The sequence below is a fragment of the Fringilla coelebs genome (assembly GCF_963513975.1).
Source record: "Fringilla coelebs genome assembly, chromosome: 3".
Classification (NCBI taxonomy): Eukaryota; Metazoa; Chordata; class Aves; order Passeriformes; family Fringillidae; genus Fringilla; species Fringilla coelebs.
The window spans coordinates 52,458,630-52,477,784 of record NC_140030.1 but is presented as its reverse complement, the minus strand read 5'-3'; the positions used below and the strand labels follow the sequence as shown (position 1 = coordinate 52,477,784).

Below are 19,155 nucleotides of genomic sequence, written 5' to 3'. Positions count from 1 at the left end.
CTTGAACCTGATTTGTTTAGTTTACATTGCCTGGTTTTTGGGGGGTAGTGGGGGGGCGATGGATTACAAGGGTGGCCTCTGTAAGAAGCTGCCAGAAGCTTGCTCCATGTCCGGCAGAGCCAGTCCCTGGTGGCTCTAAAGACGGATGTGCCGCTTGCCAAGGCTGAGCCCATCAGAAATGGTGGTAACACCTCTGCGGTAACAGTTTAAACAAGAGGAAAAGAATTTGTTGTGCAGATGTAATTGTGACCAGCGAATAACAGAGTGAGAATATGTGGGAGCAACAGCCCTGCAGACACCAAGGTCAGTGCAGAAGGAGGGGCAGGAGGTGCCCCAGGCACCAGAGCAGGGATTTCTCTGCAGCCCACAGAGGAGATCCATGCTGGAGCAGGTGGATGCCTGAGAGGAGGCTGTGACCTGGTGGGAGACCCATGGAGAGAGGGGCCCACACTGCAGCAGCTTGTCTTTGGGGGACTGCACCCCATGGAAGTGTGACCCATGCTGCAGCAGTTTGAGGAGGACTGTTGCCTGTGAGATGGAGTCAGGCTGAAGAAGTTTGCAGAGAACTGTCTCCTGTGGGAGGGAGACCACGGTGCAGCAGGGGAAGGGCTCTTCTCCCTGAGCAGGTGGACAAACTCCTGATATGATGAACTGACCATGATCCCCATTTCCAGTCTCCTAGCTCCCTGGGGTAGAAGGTAGAGCTGGGAAGGAGGGAGGTGTGGGGAGATGGTGTTTTAAGGGTTTATTTTACCTATTATCCTGCTCTGATTTTGTTAGCAATAAATTTAATTAATATCTCTAATTTGATTCCAGTTTTCCCATGATGGTATTTGATGAATGATCTCTCTCTGTCCTTATCCCAACCCATGAACCCCAAGTATTTTCCCTCTCTTGTCCAGCTGCAGAGGAGAGACAGAGAGAGGCTTTGGTGGGTGTCTGGCATCTGGTCAGCATCAACCAACTACACCCAAGGCTCCAAAGGAAGCCTCACCAGAGACAAGTGCCTCACTGCTCTCCTCTCTGCACTAGAACTTCAAATTGCATTCAGGTTTTAGTGGTTTCATCATTATCAGCCGTTTACATCATCTGCCATCATTCACCCAGATCTGCTGTCTCTTACTAACATTCCAACAGCTGGACAAGCTCATACTTGAAAAATAAAAATAATCAAAGACCTCTTCCTTGCTCCTTTTCACCTAAGGATAGATAAAATTCTCCTACATGGAAACTCGGTACAGAACCAAAATGATAAACTAGTATCGTAAAACTTATTGTCTGGAGCCAGTTCATTACTGATGCAATGACATGGGACTCTTCTGCTCTCCTCTCCTTTCTCCAAACATCTCAAAACTGTTCACTAAAAAACATACTTCTAGCCTGTGAAAGCTGTAGTCACAGCCCAGTGCACATGCTAGAACTTTTCTAAAAATCTAGATTTTAAAAGGAGGCTTAAAATTTTTACAGGTCAAAAGCAGTACACCTGGAGAAACATAAAAAATCAATTAGAGTGGAAAAGAATATGCTGGAATTGTCATTATTTTGGATGTCTTCTCCAACAGAAATGTTAGGTTTTTTACTTACACCAAGAGACTGTATGACCAAGCTCAAAAGAACCTTCACTATTGAAATCTAATCACACATACCAGTTCTTCCATGACAGTGCCATGCCTTGCTCTGATGTACATTTTTAAATGTTATATTCAATACCAATGTGCATTTTGTGTTTTTTCAGGGAAAAAAAACCCAAACAAAACACCAAAAAACCTAACACCCCCTATCCCCATCCACCAAAAAAAACCCCAACAAAACACAACATCACCCACACACTAAAACCCCCACATTCTCCTATAATTTTAAGTTCTGCATCTTTTCACTTGTTATTCAAACAGATTAGGAACAACAAGAGACTTCCTTTGAGAGCTCTGTGGTGCAGAAAAAAATTTCTCTCAAGAAAATAACCATACTTGGCATTGCTTGGCTGCAGCAAACTAAAGCTGTTGAAACAAGCAAGTTCAAGAGAGGTTCCTTATCTGCACCAATATTCACATGAAAAACTTCCCTTGTAAGACTATCTTCAGAATAGCCTACATTACAAAACATATGAGGATGCTTTAGAATTCAGCTAGTTGAAAGCTCATATGTAATGATGCCACAGGCAGTGGAGACAGGACCAGTGGGTACCAGCCTGGGCTTGACTGGGCACCTCAGAGCTGTGAGCAGCTTGAGTAACTCCCTGGACCCTGCCTGTCCAAGAGCTGTGGGTGCAGATGCACCTTCAGGCACTGGATAAGCTGTAACTTCCGTCTGGATTGTGAAAGAGGAAATGATGTAGCAAAAGGACCAAACTGCAGTTTTGATTTCATCGGGCTCAAACGAAAACCCTCATCTGCCACCTTTGTGAACATGTCATTTTCAAATGTTGTGGTTTGACAGGCAGCCACAGCTGCCAAAATAAACTGCCTGGCTTAGCACTATATTCAGTACCATCTCATGGTGAAATAAACATTTGTATATTGTGCATAACATAATTAGAAACTAGGTAATAAAAGAAGCAAAAAAATGACTGTGAAAGGTTACTTTTTAAACCAGATCTTTTTTTCTGATGATGCACAAATAGTAGGGAACAAGCAGCACACTGGTACCTAGCTGGTAAGCAGCACTGCTAGCTAAAATCACTGTAAACCATCAGCTTTAGACAAGTTTCCTTTTCTTGACATGGAGAGAAAATAGAATGAGAACCAGAACTCATTTTAGATCCTTAATTTACCAGAAGTGATAGCGTGGCCTTGTCTGACTACCTGTCATGGCTTGGGTGAGGCTCTCATGAAGCATTACACTCTGGGATAATTCAGGAAGGATTTGATGAGTTGCTTTCACTGAAAGAACAACAAATCAAGCCTTGACATGAAATACCTACTTTGCTGAGACAAAAGCACTCAGCGATGTCCATCAGTAACAGCTGCACCTCACTGCAAGGAAGATTTATATCTTACTGACCTGGAAGATGCTAGTAATTTAAAATAAAGTAAGAACTCCAAACAATGTCTTGAAAGAATTGAGATCTTCAGAAGTTTGAAAATTACTCTTTAAACGTTACTGAGAAATACAACAAAAGCAAGGTTGAATTTAATTTCCATTATACAAATTAGCGTAAATTTCTGGGTCTGCTTGATTTCCACTTCCCTTATGTAAGACAAATGGGGGTCACCAGATATGTGCATATCCAGATTTTTGGAAATATCCAGATTTTAATACTGTATTTCATTTTGGCCACTTTGAGGCCTAGGTGCACCTGTATATGTCAATATGCATAAATGTCTAAGAGAAACAACACTTACACTGAACTCCAGTGTTTCACAACTCCTTTTCTAACCTCCATATAGATACGTTAATCACCAAAAAAACATACTAATATGTACACTTTGTAGTTGGTATGCAACACTAGGCATCTAAATACTCTGGGCTATCATTGCTCTTTTGCAGATCCATCCATTCCAAAAAAGTCCATAGTTGCACATTCTTTCCCATTTTTAACCTGCATGCTAATGCCATAAAGTTAACTAAACAGTTTCCAAGCTATTTCACAACCGAACTGCACATGCATGTAAAAAAGCACTGAGCAATTTAGATGCTTGCTCCTGTGAGGCTTCTAAGGGGACAAATTTTACCCAGCACTGCACAGGTGCACTGGAATGGAAAGGCTTAAGATGTCCACTCCCCAGCTAACACTCTCATAGTGAGCAACATTAAAATGGCTGAAAGGTTAAGAAGTCCTTCCCCACATTTCTTTGCCCCCCTACAGCAGCAACAGTACTGACTATGGTGAAGGACATGATATTCTTTTTGCTTCTGCAGGGAAGTGGCACCTCACAGGCACTCTGTAATCATGTCACGGATGGGATGCTTGACCTACCTACTCCACCCACGCTGCTGCCAGTGGGGTATAGAAGTCTTTCAGCAGCTCAGTACAACACCAACCCATTATTTTCCTGGAAGTTCTATACTTTAAACTGTGTTTAGAATCCTTGCTATTTTTTTTTCTTTTTTAAGGCTAGATTTATTTCCTGCCTACCTCCATCCAACAGGAAACCAGAAAAAGAGTGAGTCCCATTTCACTTTCTGGCCACCATTTACCAGAATAACTGGCCAGTATTCAGCTGCAGCTTTAAATAGAGGCCAAGGATCCACCCTAAATGGAGGCCACCAACCTTCACAATTCCCTTTTGTTTTATGAAAGCTTACCCTGAGCAAGTCCACCTTCTGGAGCAAACCAATTCCTACACGATCATCATGCCCTTCCCATCCCAGCAATCTTCTTCTCCCTTTTCTTCCTTCCTTGTATTGTGTGAGCAACCCCACAGAGCCACATCACAGCTGAAACAGTTTGGATAGGACTTCCTTTCCTACAAGCTAAAGGGACAGTCACTCAGATCCCCATCCCACACCCCCAAGCTGATACACCACCATTCCTACAGGATCAGGAAGCCAAATCAAGTAAATCAGAGAGGCATCTGCCTTTGCTGCCATCCATATCATGTTAGTGGTAGAAAACAATACACAACAGCATGAGGATGACTAAGCTTGAGAAAATAAAACTTTGCCCCTTCTATTTTCCAGTACAAAATCTTATATTATTTGTGCTGTACTTAATAAAAACACCACTGGGGAAAATGAGTGCTCTGCGGTCTACTTAGCAAACTCGTAAGCAAATGGAAGTGTGATAGACTTGGAAATTTCTTTACCTTTTCATGGACTTCTAATCCAGAAACTGCACAGCCTTTCTCACAATTAAATAAGTAAATGAGAGCAACAGCACATCTCAACAATGCCATCAATAAAAATATACATCAATCTCAAATCGAAACAGTGAGGCAGCATCTAAGGTAAATGTGGACTTGAACAAGGAACCTAAACCACTTCAGGTTTAATTCCAAATCTGGCCTTAACTACTGTTAAACTTCTGACCTTCCACACTGAAATCCATAAAATTCTCTTCTGAGTAAAGTCTTGAATTTTTCACCCTAATTTTTAACTTCCAAGTAAAATTAATTTCTTTGCCTTACCAAAAATTTTTCAAGTACTTAAAAAGGGATTAAAAAATTAAATAGCCCTTTCACAACAAGGCAAATTTGTCACTTTTTCTAGTATAGAAAAAGTAGTATTTGGCTAACAAAATCCTATAGTCAAGGACTTTTTTACTTTTAAAATATAATTCATCAAGAAAGCACTTTAAAAAAAGGAGCAAGAGAAACATAAGCATGAGCAGATAAAGCATATAGAAAGACAGATAAACCTGGTTGGCTAAGTAATGTACTTTTTCAGGGGGAAGCCTCCGGTTTGAATTCTTTTAAAGAAATTACATCCCTTACACCTCTTAATCATTTTGACAATGTACTGACATCCTGGCCATTTAAAATACATACTTTCCTCGAGCTTGGCTGGTTTAGACAGCAGGAAGCAAGATATTTGTATAAGAAGAAAAGAGGAATGGAGGGCCAAGAGGCCCCAGAGCAGTTGGAAGAACAGTTGCTCTGGGTGGAGAAGCAGTTATGGGGCAGAGGTGAGCTGTAGGCCTTCCCAACCCTCATTTAACTCCTTCATTTCTTTTTGTTTGGGCAACAAAACACCAACAGTTCGGTTTTCAACTCATTTAATTTTCCATTCCCTGGACTGATTCCATACCTGTGCCTGGTAGCTCCTGTGAACAGCTAGTGGGAGCAGTGGGAGGGAGGGCATGCAGCAGAAGATCTCCTGATGGCTCAGCCTGTCTGCAGTCCCCAAAGCCAACACCACCCACAGACCAGCGAGGTGCAACACACTGGCTGTGAGAGACAGCTGACAAGGAGGGCTTCTGCTTCATAGAAATAACACATTTTCATAATTAGGTCTCAGCCCCAACTAAAACAGAACTGGTTCTCCATCTCCCACTGCAATTTCCCATTCATAGGAAAATTTTACACCTCAATCAACTTTACTATCAACATCAGCCAACTCACTGTATCACCATAGCACCCACTATTTACCTTTATCACTTGTACCAACATCAACAATTTCATGATGACATTTATCCTTCCTTCAGGAACTCAGGCTTTTTTCATCAGCAAAACCCTTCCCGCAACTGTTCAAACATGACACCACCTTTTCTATTCTCAGTATCTCAGATGCCAGTTTTACTGAAAATGTTCTTAGCTGTAAGAACAGCCACTCTCTTCTGCTTCACTTCATAACAGCATGGCTAAGAAATGACAGCCACAATTCCAGCTCTATACCTGCCAAAGACTTATCCAAACAAGAGGAAGTCATAGCTAGCCACACAGAGTAAGCTTGAAGCTATGCCTGCACAGGGAACAAACATACCATGTGCAGTGCTCATATGCTGACAGCGTACCTAGGCCTACACACAGTGGGATAACTAGGCAGTATTATCATTCAAGAACATTGCTCAAAAACAGTTTTCTTTAAAATTATTTTCAAAGCATTTCCAGTAATGCTGGATTTTGTAAACTGTTCCAAATTAAAGTTTTGGCACAGACTTGATTCACCAAGAAGCATTCAAGATGGACTTAAAGTCTGCCATGTATCTTGTCAACTTGAAAGACTAACTCTCACAGTCTTAGAGGTACCTGGGTAGCATCCTGAACTGTGACATCTGCCTATGCAGCAGCATTTTACACTGGTAGTGTAGACAACACATCAGGAGAACACGACAGACTTTCAGAAGCTGCTTGCTGAAAATGACAGAGGAGTAGTTTAGGTGCTCCTGCAGCTCATAGTCTGCTTACATCTGATGGACCAAGTCTATCTGCCTTCTCCTCGGGAGCACAGCCGGCTTACAGTGGCTGAGGCTGCTGATTTGGTTTAGAAAGCCTGGAAACCAGCAGGTTCTTTTCTCCTCCTGCACCTCTCCTCCTCCTTTGGAAACTTCTGCATTCTTGCAATGTCAGCTGGAGGGGTGGTCGCTCACCCTGCCATCACCTCCTGGCAGGCAGTGTGCAGCTGTCCCAGCAACTCAGTAGCTGGTGTCAGAGCAAGGTTTTAGATTAATTACTCTTGCAAACACAGAGCTGCTTCTGCACTGAATGACAGTGGCCTTTCTGAGCTCTGGTTTGACTCAGGGCACAAGCAGCTCATTAACCATCAGATGATTCAGCACTTGGTGCCTACATTTCTGCTGGCTGGTTTTCATCAGCAGACTACAGCTTTGAAGATGTATCATTTATATGATACCATCAGACACCTGATGAGACACAGGTGTCAAGGCCCTCCAGCTCCAAGCCAGTACTAGTTTTATGTGATGTAGACTGCTCTTCAATTTTCCTCTTCACTATGCAGCCTTATAATCACATTCCCCACAAAAATCCTGACTGTAACAGTCAGCAGCTTTTTTCTCCAGCTCTTTCAGGAAGAAATCATGCACAGAAAAGAGAGGGGTCAAGAAAAATCTCAGGTCACAGAGAGAGAAAGACTGAGGTCCTGAGCAGAGGGAAGATGATCTCCACATTTCATGCTCAGAAGAAAGAAAGATTCTTGTCCCACCAAAGCTAACCATGCACAAAACGCTGTCAGATGCAGGCCCACCCCACCCCCAAACATCCCTTCTGATTTACTCATGGCTGCTAATCTCATTAGAGTTCCTATAATTAAAGCACCATAAAATCTGATGAAGAATACAGTATGGTGTTAAATTAACTCACCCAAAGTCTTTTACTGTAAGAATGACTACTCCAACAGTGTTACAAGATTTACAAAATAAAGCCTCACTAATGAGCACAGCATCAAAACTGGATTATCAAGTTTCCCTATTTGCATGTAGAAAAAGCAGGCACTGAGGTTTCTATAAAACTTTTGCAGCCATTTTATAGGAAAAGTGAAATGCTCCCTCTTACATAAAAATACAAGCAGCTCAGAGTGGTTAGGCAGTGAACAACTTTTTTAGGAAACCCTGATATGCACAGTTTCTGAAATAATTTGGGTTTGGTGCCATGTTTAATGAAGAGAAAGATGGGAAGTGAATGAGGTGAAGGAGATACAGATGTAATATTACACCTGTGAGATTAAGTGTCCTGGTTCTTTCTTCCCTATCCCAAGTTTGTATCCTGGATGACAGAGTGCAGAAACCCACAGCTTCCAGCTGAGTGGGAAATGGTTCTTCCACACTTTTGATCCCCGCCTCACTCAACACATATCTGAGAGTCTATGGAAGGAGAACATGGCCTTTCAGACAATCACACTCTTCAACCTCACCCATTAAGCATAACAAACAACAGCTCTAGGCTGCATCAGTTCCTGGGGACAGGGCTTGCTGGAACCTGACTCAGACTCTGTGGGATCCACAACAGATCCTGAGCTCCACACAACCTCTTTCAGGACAACCCATTACCCATACCCATCAATTACCACATCATCAATTTCTTTGAGTCCAAACAAATGGTCACAGAATTTTTTTGTGAATTGTAGATCAACTGGTCATACTCAGACCCCAAAAGGCCCCAAGTGCTCTGCGACTATTAGGATGTGAGACAGAATAGCTAAATTGAGGCAGAAGTAACATCACATATTTCCTTAAGTCGGGCTCCAGATCAGCCTGGGCATTCCAGGCTTGCCTGCTAAGCTTCTGCTCCAGCCACTAAATCTTTGAAAGGGATTATGCAGCAAGGTGCCAGTGATAAGACTGGACTTGACCTCCAAGGACCTTCAGATGTTACCCTCATTTTCCAGCATGATGAGCAACAACTCTGCAGCCGGAGTATTTTCATCTGGCATTCCTTTTAAGAATGCCTAAAACTTTGGTTGATTTCCTTATCTATAAAGGGCTTGAAGGTAGAAGTTCTGATGCTGTTATATATTTGCATAAAAGAAAGCAGGGTGCATTAACAGAGTTTTTACTTTGCTACTCCATTAAACATCATTTTAGGAATCACAATGAAGCTATCATGAAGAATACAGCTTTCTTCAGTGAGAGAACACACACAGACATCAAAGGCTACACAAATTATTTTAAGTGCTATACTTCTGCCAACATATTCCACATTTTCAGCATGAGAGACCACTCCTCCAAAGATGTGGAGTCAGCCAGGGCAGAGATTACTATTTCTCTGACAAGAAAATCAGATCTAAACTATTCACAATGCTGCTTGCCTTTTTTTTTCCCCAATTGTTTTTGTTTGTTTTCAGTTTTAGGTACACTCTTAAATCATGCTGATCATATCCAAAAGTAAGATCTTTTAAAATTTTCAAACAAAAATAGCTTTTCAGCATTTATACCTTTTGAGCTTCTCATAAATTTTCTTTCTCATTTCCTACAAAAAAATGCAAAGTCACAAAGATGAAATGTAACTTGATTTCTAACCTATACTGGCTTTTCACTCATCCTTCCCAGAAATTCTTCTAACATAACTGACACGGAGATGCCTTTCCCTCTCCCCAGGATGACTCACAAGGTCCTTCCACAGCACAAAGGAAAGAGAGATCACTTCTTGTTCTTCTTGAAGAAATATCACTTTCTTGTCCTTTTCAAAAAGGAAGATAAGGGAAGAACACATTGGACTGTTATTTGTTGCATTTTGTTTCACTTTTCCCTAACAAATTTATCAAGCAGTTAAAATTCTGCCTGTTCATAAAAGCATCTGTAACAACATGTCCAGAGAAGTGCTCTGTGAATCTCACTCCTCAAGATCAGTATCCTTGCCCCACCTTTAAAGTACAGCAGTTAAGTACCCATATGGCTATACCTTCCTTTCACCAGCTGCTGGGACCAGCTTTGCAGGTGCTTAGCAATAGTAGTGGCTTCCTCGCAGGGCATCCCTGCATACACATCCAACACCTGGCCAATGCTAAACCCACTCCATAGCACATACACCTGCTTTCTAGGCCAGCCAGCTATTTCAGCCACCAAGCTGCTGCTTCCTTCTCCAAGAGTTCAGCCTAAACCAGGCAGAAGAGTTCTTCAATATGGCTTTAGATACCAGATCATGCAAGTTCCATTACATCACTGTAAACTGCACGCACCTGCAGGACATGGGGAAGATCACCCTGACATCACAACACTTGTCAATTTCCAGCTTAAATGAAAGTCAATACTCTGACATGTGACCTCAGTGGCAGATATCAAAGCAGCACAAATGTGCACTAACAGTATAATCTAAAACTTAGTGAGAGTTTGCAGTCTACCACTTATCTACAAATCAAATCATTCTGTGCATGAAGTCTCAAGAAGGCTTATTAAGTGTTCCTGAGTTTCAGCGTTACAGGAAACACACAAAACATTAACTCTGACCATCCAATCCATCAGCTCCCAAGTAAAGCCCTTCGCTATTATCTAAACATATCCAAAGAAGATCATAAAAATGCTACTGAGTTTACTATTAGCCAAAACAAATGCTACCAGCACCAGCAAATGCTACATAGGCTACCAGGGCCCAGAGAGGAGCAACTTGCACTTCATGTGCAATTTCCAAGCAATGAAATGTACTCTGGCCAGAAGAGGCCTGTCAACTATTTATGGATTGCAGGGGTAACTGTAATCATCCTACATGTACAGCCCAACACGAGCACAGACTGCCCCAAATTGGTGAAAAAATTAATTCCACCAACAAACTAGCACATTTCCACCAGGCACATCCTAAAAGCTGCTGCGGAATGAAAGCATCAAGGTGGTAAGCAAAGGGTTTAGTTGATTTTGTTTTTCCTGCATACACCATACTTCTCCCATTGTTCTTCATGTTTAGGGTATGACTACACTAGCAGCAGAAACACACAAATATTCAGCGGTGCTAAACTAACTACACAAAACATTAGCGAAGACAGAGCTTAGTTACCAAGCTGCTGATTTCAGTCTGAAACAGCAGTTCTGACTGACAAAACAGTGATGAGCATGTAAGCACCCTATATGCCAGCTATCTGCCAGGATGAGCAGTTGCCTGCCTAGGATGGAAAAGTTGTGTTTTCAAATTTTTTTCTCCAAAGAAGTTATTGTTTACTGTCGTTAACTGCAATTGTCCACCAACAGCTACACACACACACACACTATTTTAAGCTAGCATAACTGGCGCAACACCAAAGGCGATGTGTCCTGCGAGGAGCAGGCCGAGCGGCTGCACCAGGGGCCCGAACACCAAGCGGCAGCGGGGAAAACCCCCGGCTCCAGGAGCCGCTTCGGAGGCGGCTGCCAGTGCTCCCAAACTCCGCTCCTTATGACTCCTTGGCTGCCTCTTAAAAGAAAACTGGTGCCGCCGGTCAGGTAACAGCAAGAGTTTGAGATTTCAAAGCGAAAATTCTTATAAAGAGGGCAAGACCCTAAAAACGCGTTAGCGGCCAGCCGCATACGAACGCGCCGACCAGCGCTTCGGGAACGGGAGGTCACTGAATCCGCAGCTCGCACGCAGGTGGCGGCCGAACGCGTTCCGTAGGGGACGGGAAAGGCTCGCTCTCCCTCCGCACCTCTCGGCCCAGCCCCGCTCGCCGGGCTGCCCGAGCATGCTGCTGCCACAGCCCCCCGGCACACCCCGGCTGCGCCCGCTGGGAAGTACCTGGGAGCTGAGGTACCGCCGGAGGCACTCCTCGCACACCGCCTTCTTGCAGCAGGACAGGGGCTTGATGGGCTTCTCCTCCAGGCACACGCGACAGCTCAGCACCAGCAGCGGCCCGAACTCGCCCGAGATCAGCCCGGAGAAGGGTTCGGGCAGCAGGTACAAGTCCACCACCTCGATGCTACCGCCGGACGACAGCGGGTCGTCGCCCGACACCACCCCGCGCCTCGCGGGGGGCTGCCCCACGCCCGGGCCGCCGCGGGGGGAGCCGGGGGCCGCCACCGGCCGGTCATTCTCCACGCAGTAGACGGTGCAGTACACGTGCCGCCGGGGGGGGCGGCGGCGGCCGCTGCCTCCCTCCGGCCCCTCCTCCGCCGGGGCCGCCGGCTCCCCCGAGCCCGGCGGCTGCTCCGGCCCGGCCGCCGCCTCCGCCTCCTCTTCGGCTCCTCGCCGCTCCGGGCCGGCGGCGGCCGGCGGCAGCTCTCCGCCTCGCCCCGGCCCGGCCGCCCCGCCGCCCGGCACCGCCTCTCGCGGCGAAGGCGGCTCGTCCGGGCCGGGTTCCCGCGGGTCCCCGACCGGGCTCGGCGGCGCGGCGGCCGCCCGCGGGGTGCTCAGCGAGCTCTGCTGCTCCCCCATCGCCGCCCGCCGCCGCTCCTTCCCATCCAGCCGCCTCCCGGCCCCGCTTCTGCTTCCGGGTCCCGAGCCCCGCTGCGCCGAACCCCGCGCTGCCCGCCTGCGGGAGCTGGCCGCCGCCGCCCGGTCTCCCCGCCGAGGGGCTGCGGGCACGGCGGAGGGAGCGGCGGCAGCGGCGGGCGCCGCTCCGGTCAGCGCCGCCCGCGGGGTGCCGGCCCCAGCCCGACCCCCATGCCGGGGAGGACGCGGGCAGCCTCCCCTGGTGCCGCGGGGCAGCGCGCCCGGCCGCGCCCCGCAGCCGCCCCGGCCCGCCCCGCGCGTCACCGCCCCCCGCCCGCGGCGGCCGCCCCGCCGGGCGCGCCCGCCTCCCCCGCCCCGGCCCGCCCCCGCCCGCGCTGACGCAGCTCCTCGGCTGCGCCCCTCATTCAGCCGTAAACACTGCGTGGCTGCCCGCACGGCAGCGCCCGGCATCGGCACCGCGAGGCGTTGTCCTGGGCCCCAGGTTCCCTCCGACGTGTGCCGTACCTGCGGCCCGGCCACAAAGTAATGTCCTCTGAGTAAATGCTGAGCGTCCGATTAAAAATCAGCCCCGAAGGAAAAAAATTGTGGCGAGCATCATCGACTCCATGTGAGAGCCACGAACTATCATCAAGGCAATAGAGTCACATTTATAAAAATAATTGAAACTGTTAGCAACAGGAGTATCCTCACAGGTCCAAAACAGTATTTGCTTCTTCGAGTACTGATGGGGATTAGGGGGATGTGTGGACATTCTGCTCCAGAGTTGGTCAGTATGCCAGTGCTTCTGCTTGAAGATGTTATCTCCAAGCCTTGATGTCATCATTTACATCATCACATAGGGAAGATGTCATGGAACTGATGCTGCAGCAACTGAGTACCTTAACATGGATTGTGCAGTTTCCATCCCAAACTTTGTGTTCCTCAGAGGTCAATTAGATGCTCTGCTTGAGAGGACATGGTGTTCGGCTTAACTAGAGTGAGAGGAGGAGATCTGCAAGTGAGGAGATGACAGACAGGGACATCATGGCTGTCTGCATGTTGCACCCTCAACCCCAGTGAGCTCATGATCTCAGGCTCATGCAGGGAGCAGCTCCGTGCATTTCCCTGGCTCTGTGTTTGAGCTCAGCAGTGCAGCTGCTCAGCTGCAGTGCCCCAGAGTGCAGGGCATTGAGGACACGCTTTTGGTTCCTGTGTGGCACTGAAGTACATGTGCGCTCTGGCCTCCCAGAAAGCCGCACAGGGTGGCTGTGAAAGGCTGACAATGGAGGTATTGCAGGCTCTGTGTAGCAACTGGCAACAGCTGCTGTCTTGGGGGGGCTCTTTGCCTTGAAAATGCTGTGTTTCTTGCAGACCCGATTAGACGTGAAAGCAGTGGGTATGAATTTGTGCAATGTCAGACTATAGTTACCCTTCCAGGAAAACAATGTAGGGGAATTATTTCTTTTAAACAATATGTGTAACTTTTCTTAGTTGAGCCTTTAGGGATTATGATCCCAAAGCTTACTTTGAAAATACTCAGTGTAGAGCTTCTAATATTGAATAAACATGAGAATTTCCTACAGGCCTACCACTTAAGAACTTGGAACTTCAAGTGAAAACTAGAAAGATAGCATCATTGCAAGAGCCAGAATATTGCTCCACTGTTATTTTGGAAATGTGTGTGCTAAAGCACAGCAGGGGAACAGGGTCCTTGAGGAATTCAGGATGGCAATGTTAACCATACTTAGCTGAGGGGAAGCATGAAGCAAATAGGAGTTACAGAATTGCCTGTGCCCTACTAGCTGATGGTCTAAGGATGGGTAGTTCAGTGGCCTGTGCCCAGCCATGGGTCCTGCTGGTCCTGGCTGTGAAGAGTGAGCAGATGTGCCAGCCCAGCTGTTCCCAGGGTCCTCCATTCTGTTCGGGATTGTGAGATTTGCCCTGGCCTTGTCTGGTGAGCAGCTCCCAAGGGGACTCTCCCACTCTTTGATAAACATATCAACCAAGTCTTTGCAACAAGTCTGTTCCATATTCTGTACATATTCTCTCAGGTGTATTGAAAAAGTATGAAATTATACAGTAGTAGAAAGAAAAAAATACAGGCTTGAGGTAAACATAACGTGACCTGCCTAGTATGTACTGATGGCCTTTCCCGCTGTGCCTTTACATGGGCTCATATTTGAATGCCATTAAGGGAGAATTTTCACAAAAAGACCACCCCAGCCTCCCACCAGCCCCCAACAATCTGACAAAATAGGATTTTGTGTTGCATGGCCCTTGCTTGTTCTGCAAGAGAGCTGGTGAGAGGTGCTGGTTCTGTTGCACTGCTGGTGGGTGCCTGGGTGCACGGGGCACGAGTCGATACAGGGATGAATGCGTGGATCCCAAAGAGGCTGCACTGCTGCTGACAGGCTGCCTGATGTGTCTTAGGCTGCCTGTTGCCCAGGTTTTGAGAAACCACAAGTCAGATTTGCATCCAGGATGAGTCTGTTGCTAAAACTTTCTTGGTTTAGAATCTAATTTTAGATCCACACATTTTACACTCCCTATAGAGCATGCCTAGCCTTATGGAAGATATTAGAAAGATAGCAGCACTGCTGGATTTGCATAAGATAACAGATTAAAATAAATTTTCCTACAGAGATAAACCTTTTTATCACCAAACTGTTTGGTTCACAAGAACTTCATTATGTTTGAGCACAGTTGTGAAGAACTGAGCCTAGTTGCTCAAAAAATCACTTTTCTCCCTGTGATGTACTGCCAAGTCAAACTCCACAGAGATTCACACATTTGAACTCTGCAAATGAAGTATGAAGAAGCAGCTGGCAGGGCATTAATTATTTGTGAGACATCCCTGGTTTTGGAAAGCTCTATCCAGTGTTGTCCACCAGAACCTAGATTTGCTTATCTTTGGAAACATAGCAAATTCCATAATACTTTTCTTCTCTGTTGAATAAAATTGAAAGGTTTGGTTTGAATAGGTATGTTTATGGCTGGTCCTTTTACTCGTGCCTGATTTTAAAGTTCCACAGCTTAGAACCAGGGTTCTAGTAATGCCCAAATTTGGGATTGCTTTGGCTTTTTTGTTATTATTGTTATTAACTATTCACACTGAACAAAGAGGTTGTGATGGCTCTTCCATCAATTAATTGCATTTTTCCAAATTTGTAAAATTTTCCAGAGTAATGCCTGAGAATCTCCACCCTTGTTTTCTCTTTATTTTCTCTCTTTCTTTCCTACCTTCCTTTTTTCCTTTAATCAAAGAGCACAAGCTTATGTAAAATTTCAGCAATAGAAAGTACTGGGCTATGCAGCATATAGGCAAACTGCAGAACTCATTGCTACACACAGTCACAAAAGCAGTTCTATAAAGAATTACAAAACTGATTAGATACTTTCAGCAATTCAACAGAGCTAAAGCAGTTTGAGCTGTTTGTGCCATATATCTATCTGTGTGTATACTTAAATGTGAAAGAAGGATTTCATTTCCAAGGGCTGTGATTCCTGAGACTTCTTGAAAATTACTTTTACTAAAAATAATTAATGTTTTTAGGATAGGTAATTAACATTCATTCTTCTGGGCTTATGCTGATAGCCTCTGAGGAAATGTGAAGCCTTCTTTTTCTATGTAGTAAGTAAGTAACTGGCAGTATGGTACTGAGTCACTGGGTGCAGAACTTATTTTTGGAGGGGGATTCTTGGGCTCCTGTTCATCTTGTGAGGTGGAAGATTCACATATATTTTACAGAAAGTGTAGGTTAGAAAAAGGCATGCACTAGAATAATTTCTTATGAGCATCCTAATTAGATCAGGAAGAATGACTGTGTGCCTAGTTTAATTGTTACAGTATTTATTTGGAAAACAGTCTGTGCCATTATTTTTATCTAGCACTATGGAAACAACCTTCAAAACATAACTGTGTATCTTACACATTGCTTAAACAGATCAAACCCCTTTGTACTACCTATGATATTTACTGCCCACATCTGGGCTAAGGAGAGAAAATGCTTTTCTAGAATTTATGGATCTTTCCAAACAGATCTTATTAATGTCTCAAGTTGTATTTTAAAGGGCACTTAGAACCTTAATTTCTGCTCTTGTTTTGGAATTATTAATTCTACACACTTCTTCAAACTCCTTTTTTACACTTGCAACACTGTTTTTATTTTCTTGTTTTTCTGCCTGCATCACTAATTTTTAGTATGTTTATCCTTTTTCCTATCACATCACTTCCTAAAATTGTCACAAAGATCTGTATTTAGCCTACAGCTTTGTAGAGAGACTCATGCCTGCCTTTGTGTTCTGGATATTGCTGAATCCAGTTTCCCACTGAAGGCTAGATCAACCAGAAACTTTAGCTGATGGAAATTACTTCCCTCTCTTCATCACTCAAATCTTTTATTCTTCCAAGATTTTCTGACCACATTATATCCGTTATGTTACCTGTGTTCTTAAATTAGGAATCACTTTCATCTTCAACAAATGCAAAGAACCACTTGAGTAAAGCAAGAAACTTACTTTTCATAGAACAGGAGTATATATTTTCAAATTCTTGAGGTTAAAACTGAGGAACTGAGCTAGGAAACTCATGACCATGGCTTGCATCCCCAGGTGAACTTTTTCACTGTTAGTCCCAGAGGTGCACTGGACTCAAGCAACACTCCATGTACCCCACAATCACTGGTTTTTTCCTTAACAACAGGCAACGCCCAGATCATTTATCAGCATTAATCTGGAATGAAGTGCCTCGATGCACAGCCTGGGTGCAATGCAGTCATTTTGGGGAAGCAGGAGTTATTTACCACCATCAGCAGCAGTACAGCCATGAGACCATGCTAAATTACATCAGCATTTTAAGACTTTCCCAAAGAAAGAATCCTTCATCACTGCATTCTTTTTATTAGCATTTCTTTGAATTTATTTTTGTAGTAATAGTTGGCCACAGGATTACCTGACAACACCACAGTGAGAGTAAATTCTGCTGAAGGCCAAGTATATTTTATAGCTATTATTGCTTTGATTAACTATGCAGAATAAAACACAAATAGAATGTTTTGTAAAATAAAGACTTAGCAGCTACGTTTTTGAAAATATTGTGAGTCATTCTCTGTTGTGCAAATTGCTATCTTTTCCTTCTTAGCTTCAGGCCTGAAAAGCAGTTGAACATTTGTTAAAACAATTGTCTACCCTTATTACTGGATTATCAAATTGTGCTTTTCTCATTTTGTACTAGAGGGTTTTTTTTTGCAATGCAAATAATTTAAAAGGATTTCAGGAAAAAGAAGTGAAATTAAGTAATTAACGTGATCAGACATTGGAGATACATAGAGCTATTCAAATTAGCTATTTTTAAATTATGCTGCTTTGCTTCTTAAAGCCAAATTTCAGAATGCTTTTGAATACTTCCTTAAGTTCATCTCTGTAATTCAACAACCCCCACTGTTATCAGCAGAGACTCCCATTACACGCTCTGTGACTCCATGGAGACTCACCACGTCTGCACAGGAAGCTGCTGTAACAAGTGGAGCTGCTTTCGCCAGCCAGGCAGGGATGGCAGTGAGGTCTTGTGGTGAGGGCACTGGGGGTGGGGACCTGGGGGGCCCCTTTTCTAATCTCTGCTCTGTTGCTGACCAGTCGTGTGACCTTGGATGAGATACTCCTATATCTCTGTTTCCCCTTTTACCCTTTGCCTGTCTCCATTATTTAGACTGCAAGCTGTGTGTGACAAGGAGCGTTGGCAGCTGCAGCACTGCGTGACCCAGTGAATCCCCTGGTCTTGGCTGATGCTCGAGGCACTACTACTGTATCACAGACAAAACACAGTCATTTCCTCATCCAGAGTGCCACGTGAAATCAGCTCATTAATAGCACATTTTATAGTTAAAAGTAAAATTACATATGTTCAGATACTTCTTTCTAAATTTAACTCATTTGACTGTGCAACACCGCATTCACAAGGATATTTCTGCTGGGCTGTAGTCATTACTGAATAGCACTGTGTGTGCTGTGAGGTTTTATTTGCATTAGCTAACACCAGGAACTTAACCCACTTTCAGCCTCATGCTCTCCTTGTGTAAGAATGCAGGGATCTCGACATTTTTCCCTTACTCAGATCATGTGTCCAGATTTCCAGTGGGATTTTATCCAGTATACCAAAACAGGTATTTAGTAGGGTATGCATGACAATTACACCAAGGAAAGAAAGGCCAGAATAAAACCTAATTCACTAGCAGGATTGAAATACTGTAATTTCTCTCCACAAATTCATTTTTGTTACTGCCACAAGAAGTAATGTCTGATTACACTCAGTAAGTCATTCTGCAGAGCGAGATGATGCTGGTTTCATAACATCACAGGTCAAAATATAGATTTATTTTATGATTTTGTCCCTAATTTGCAAGTCTCTGGGCTTTCCAGCCTGTAAAGCTGGCTTCACTGTGGAGGTGCCATGATAAGAAAATCTTCTCAGCTAGATGGAAAATAGGAGTCTGAATTATGACTCTGCAAAATTAAAGTGGTGATATATTGATTATACGCTCAATTGATTATTCTATAGATAGCTTGACTGCAGTGGGGATTGAGAAGCATCAAAAATGGAAACAGGCAAGACAGCAAATTGCCTTAACAAAACTGAATACTCAACTTGCTGCTACACAGATCCAGCGTGTGACACAACGTCAGGAGCCATAATGTCAGGAGCCATGTCTTTTCTGAATTGCTGCTCAGACACAGCAATTAACAGGAAATCAGTTAAATTATTTCCTTGAAAAGTAATTTCAATATTTTTTCTGTGGACTGTTTGTTTTTATGGAGCATTCTTGGCTTGTCCACACTTTAATTGAAAGGTTGATTCTTAAAGCCTTCATTGCATACATTGAAAAAGTTGTTGGTAAAAGTCATGTATTTTACCTTAGGAATTGCTGTATACAGCTGAAGACCCCACTCTTGTACATGCATGAGTAATGAGTCTATACACAACTTCATGAATCTT

At 44.4% G+C, this 19,155-nt stretch overlaps 1 protein-coding gene across 1 annotated transcript in view; it reads right to left on the bottom strand.

The window, feature by feature from the left end:
* RNF217 (ring finger protein 217) overlaps positions 1-12,419 on the bottom strand; it is a 64,257-nt gene extending 51,838 nt beyond the window's left edge. Inside the window, exon 1 of the mRNA XM_084203349.1 lies at positions 11,532-12,419. Coding sequence (XP_084059475.1) covers positions 11,532-12,167 — 636 coding nt within the window. The 5' untranslated portion in view covers positions 12,168-12,419. The remainder of the gene's footprint in view (positions 1-11,531) is intronic.
* Between the last annotated feature and the right edge of the window lie 6,736 nt (positions 12,420-19,155).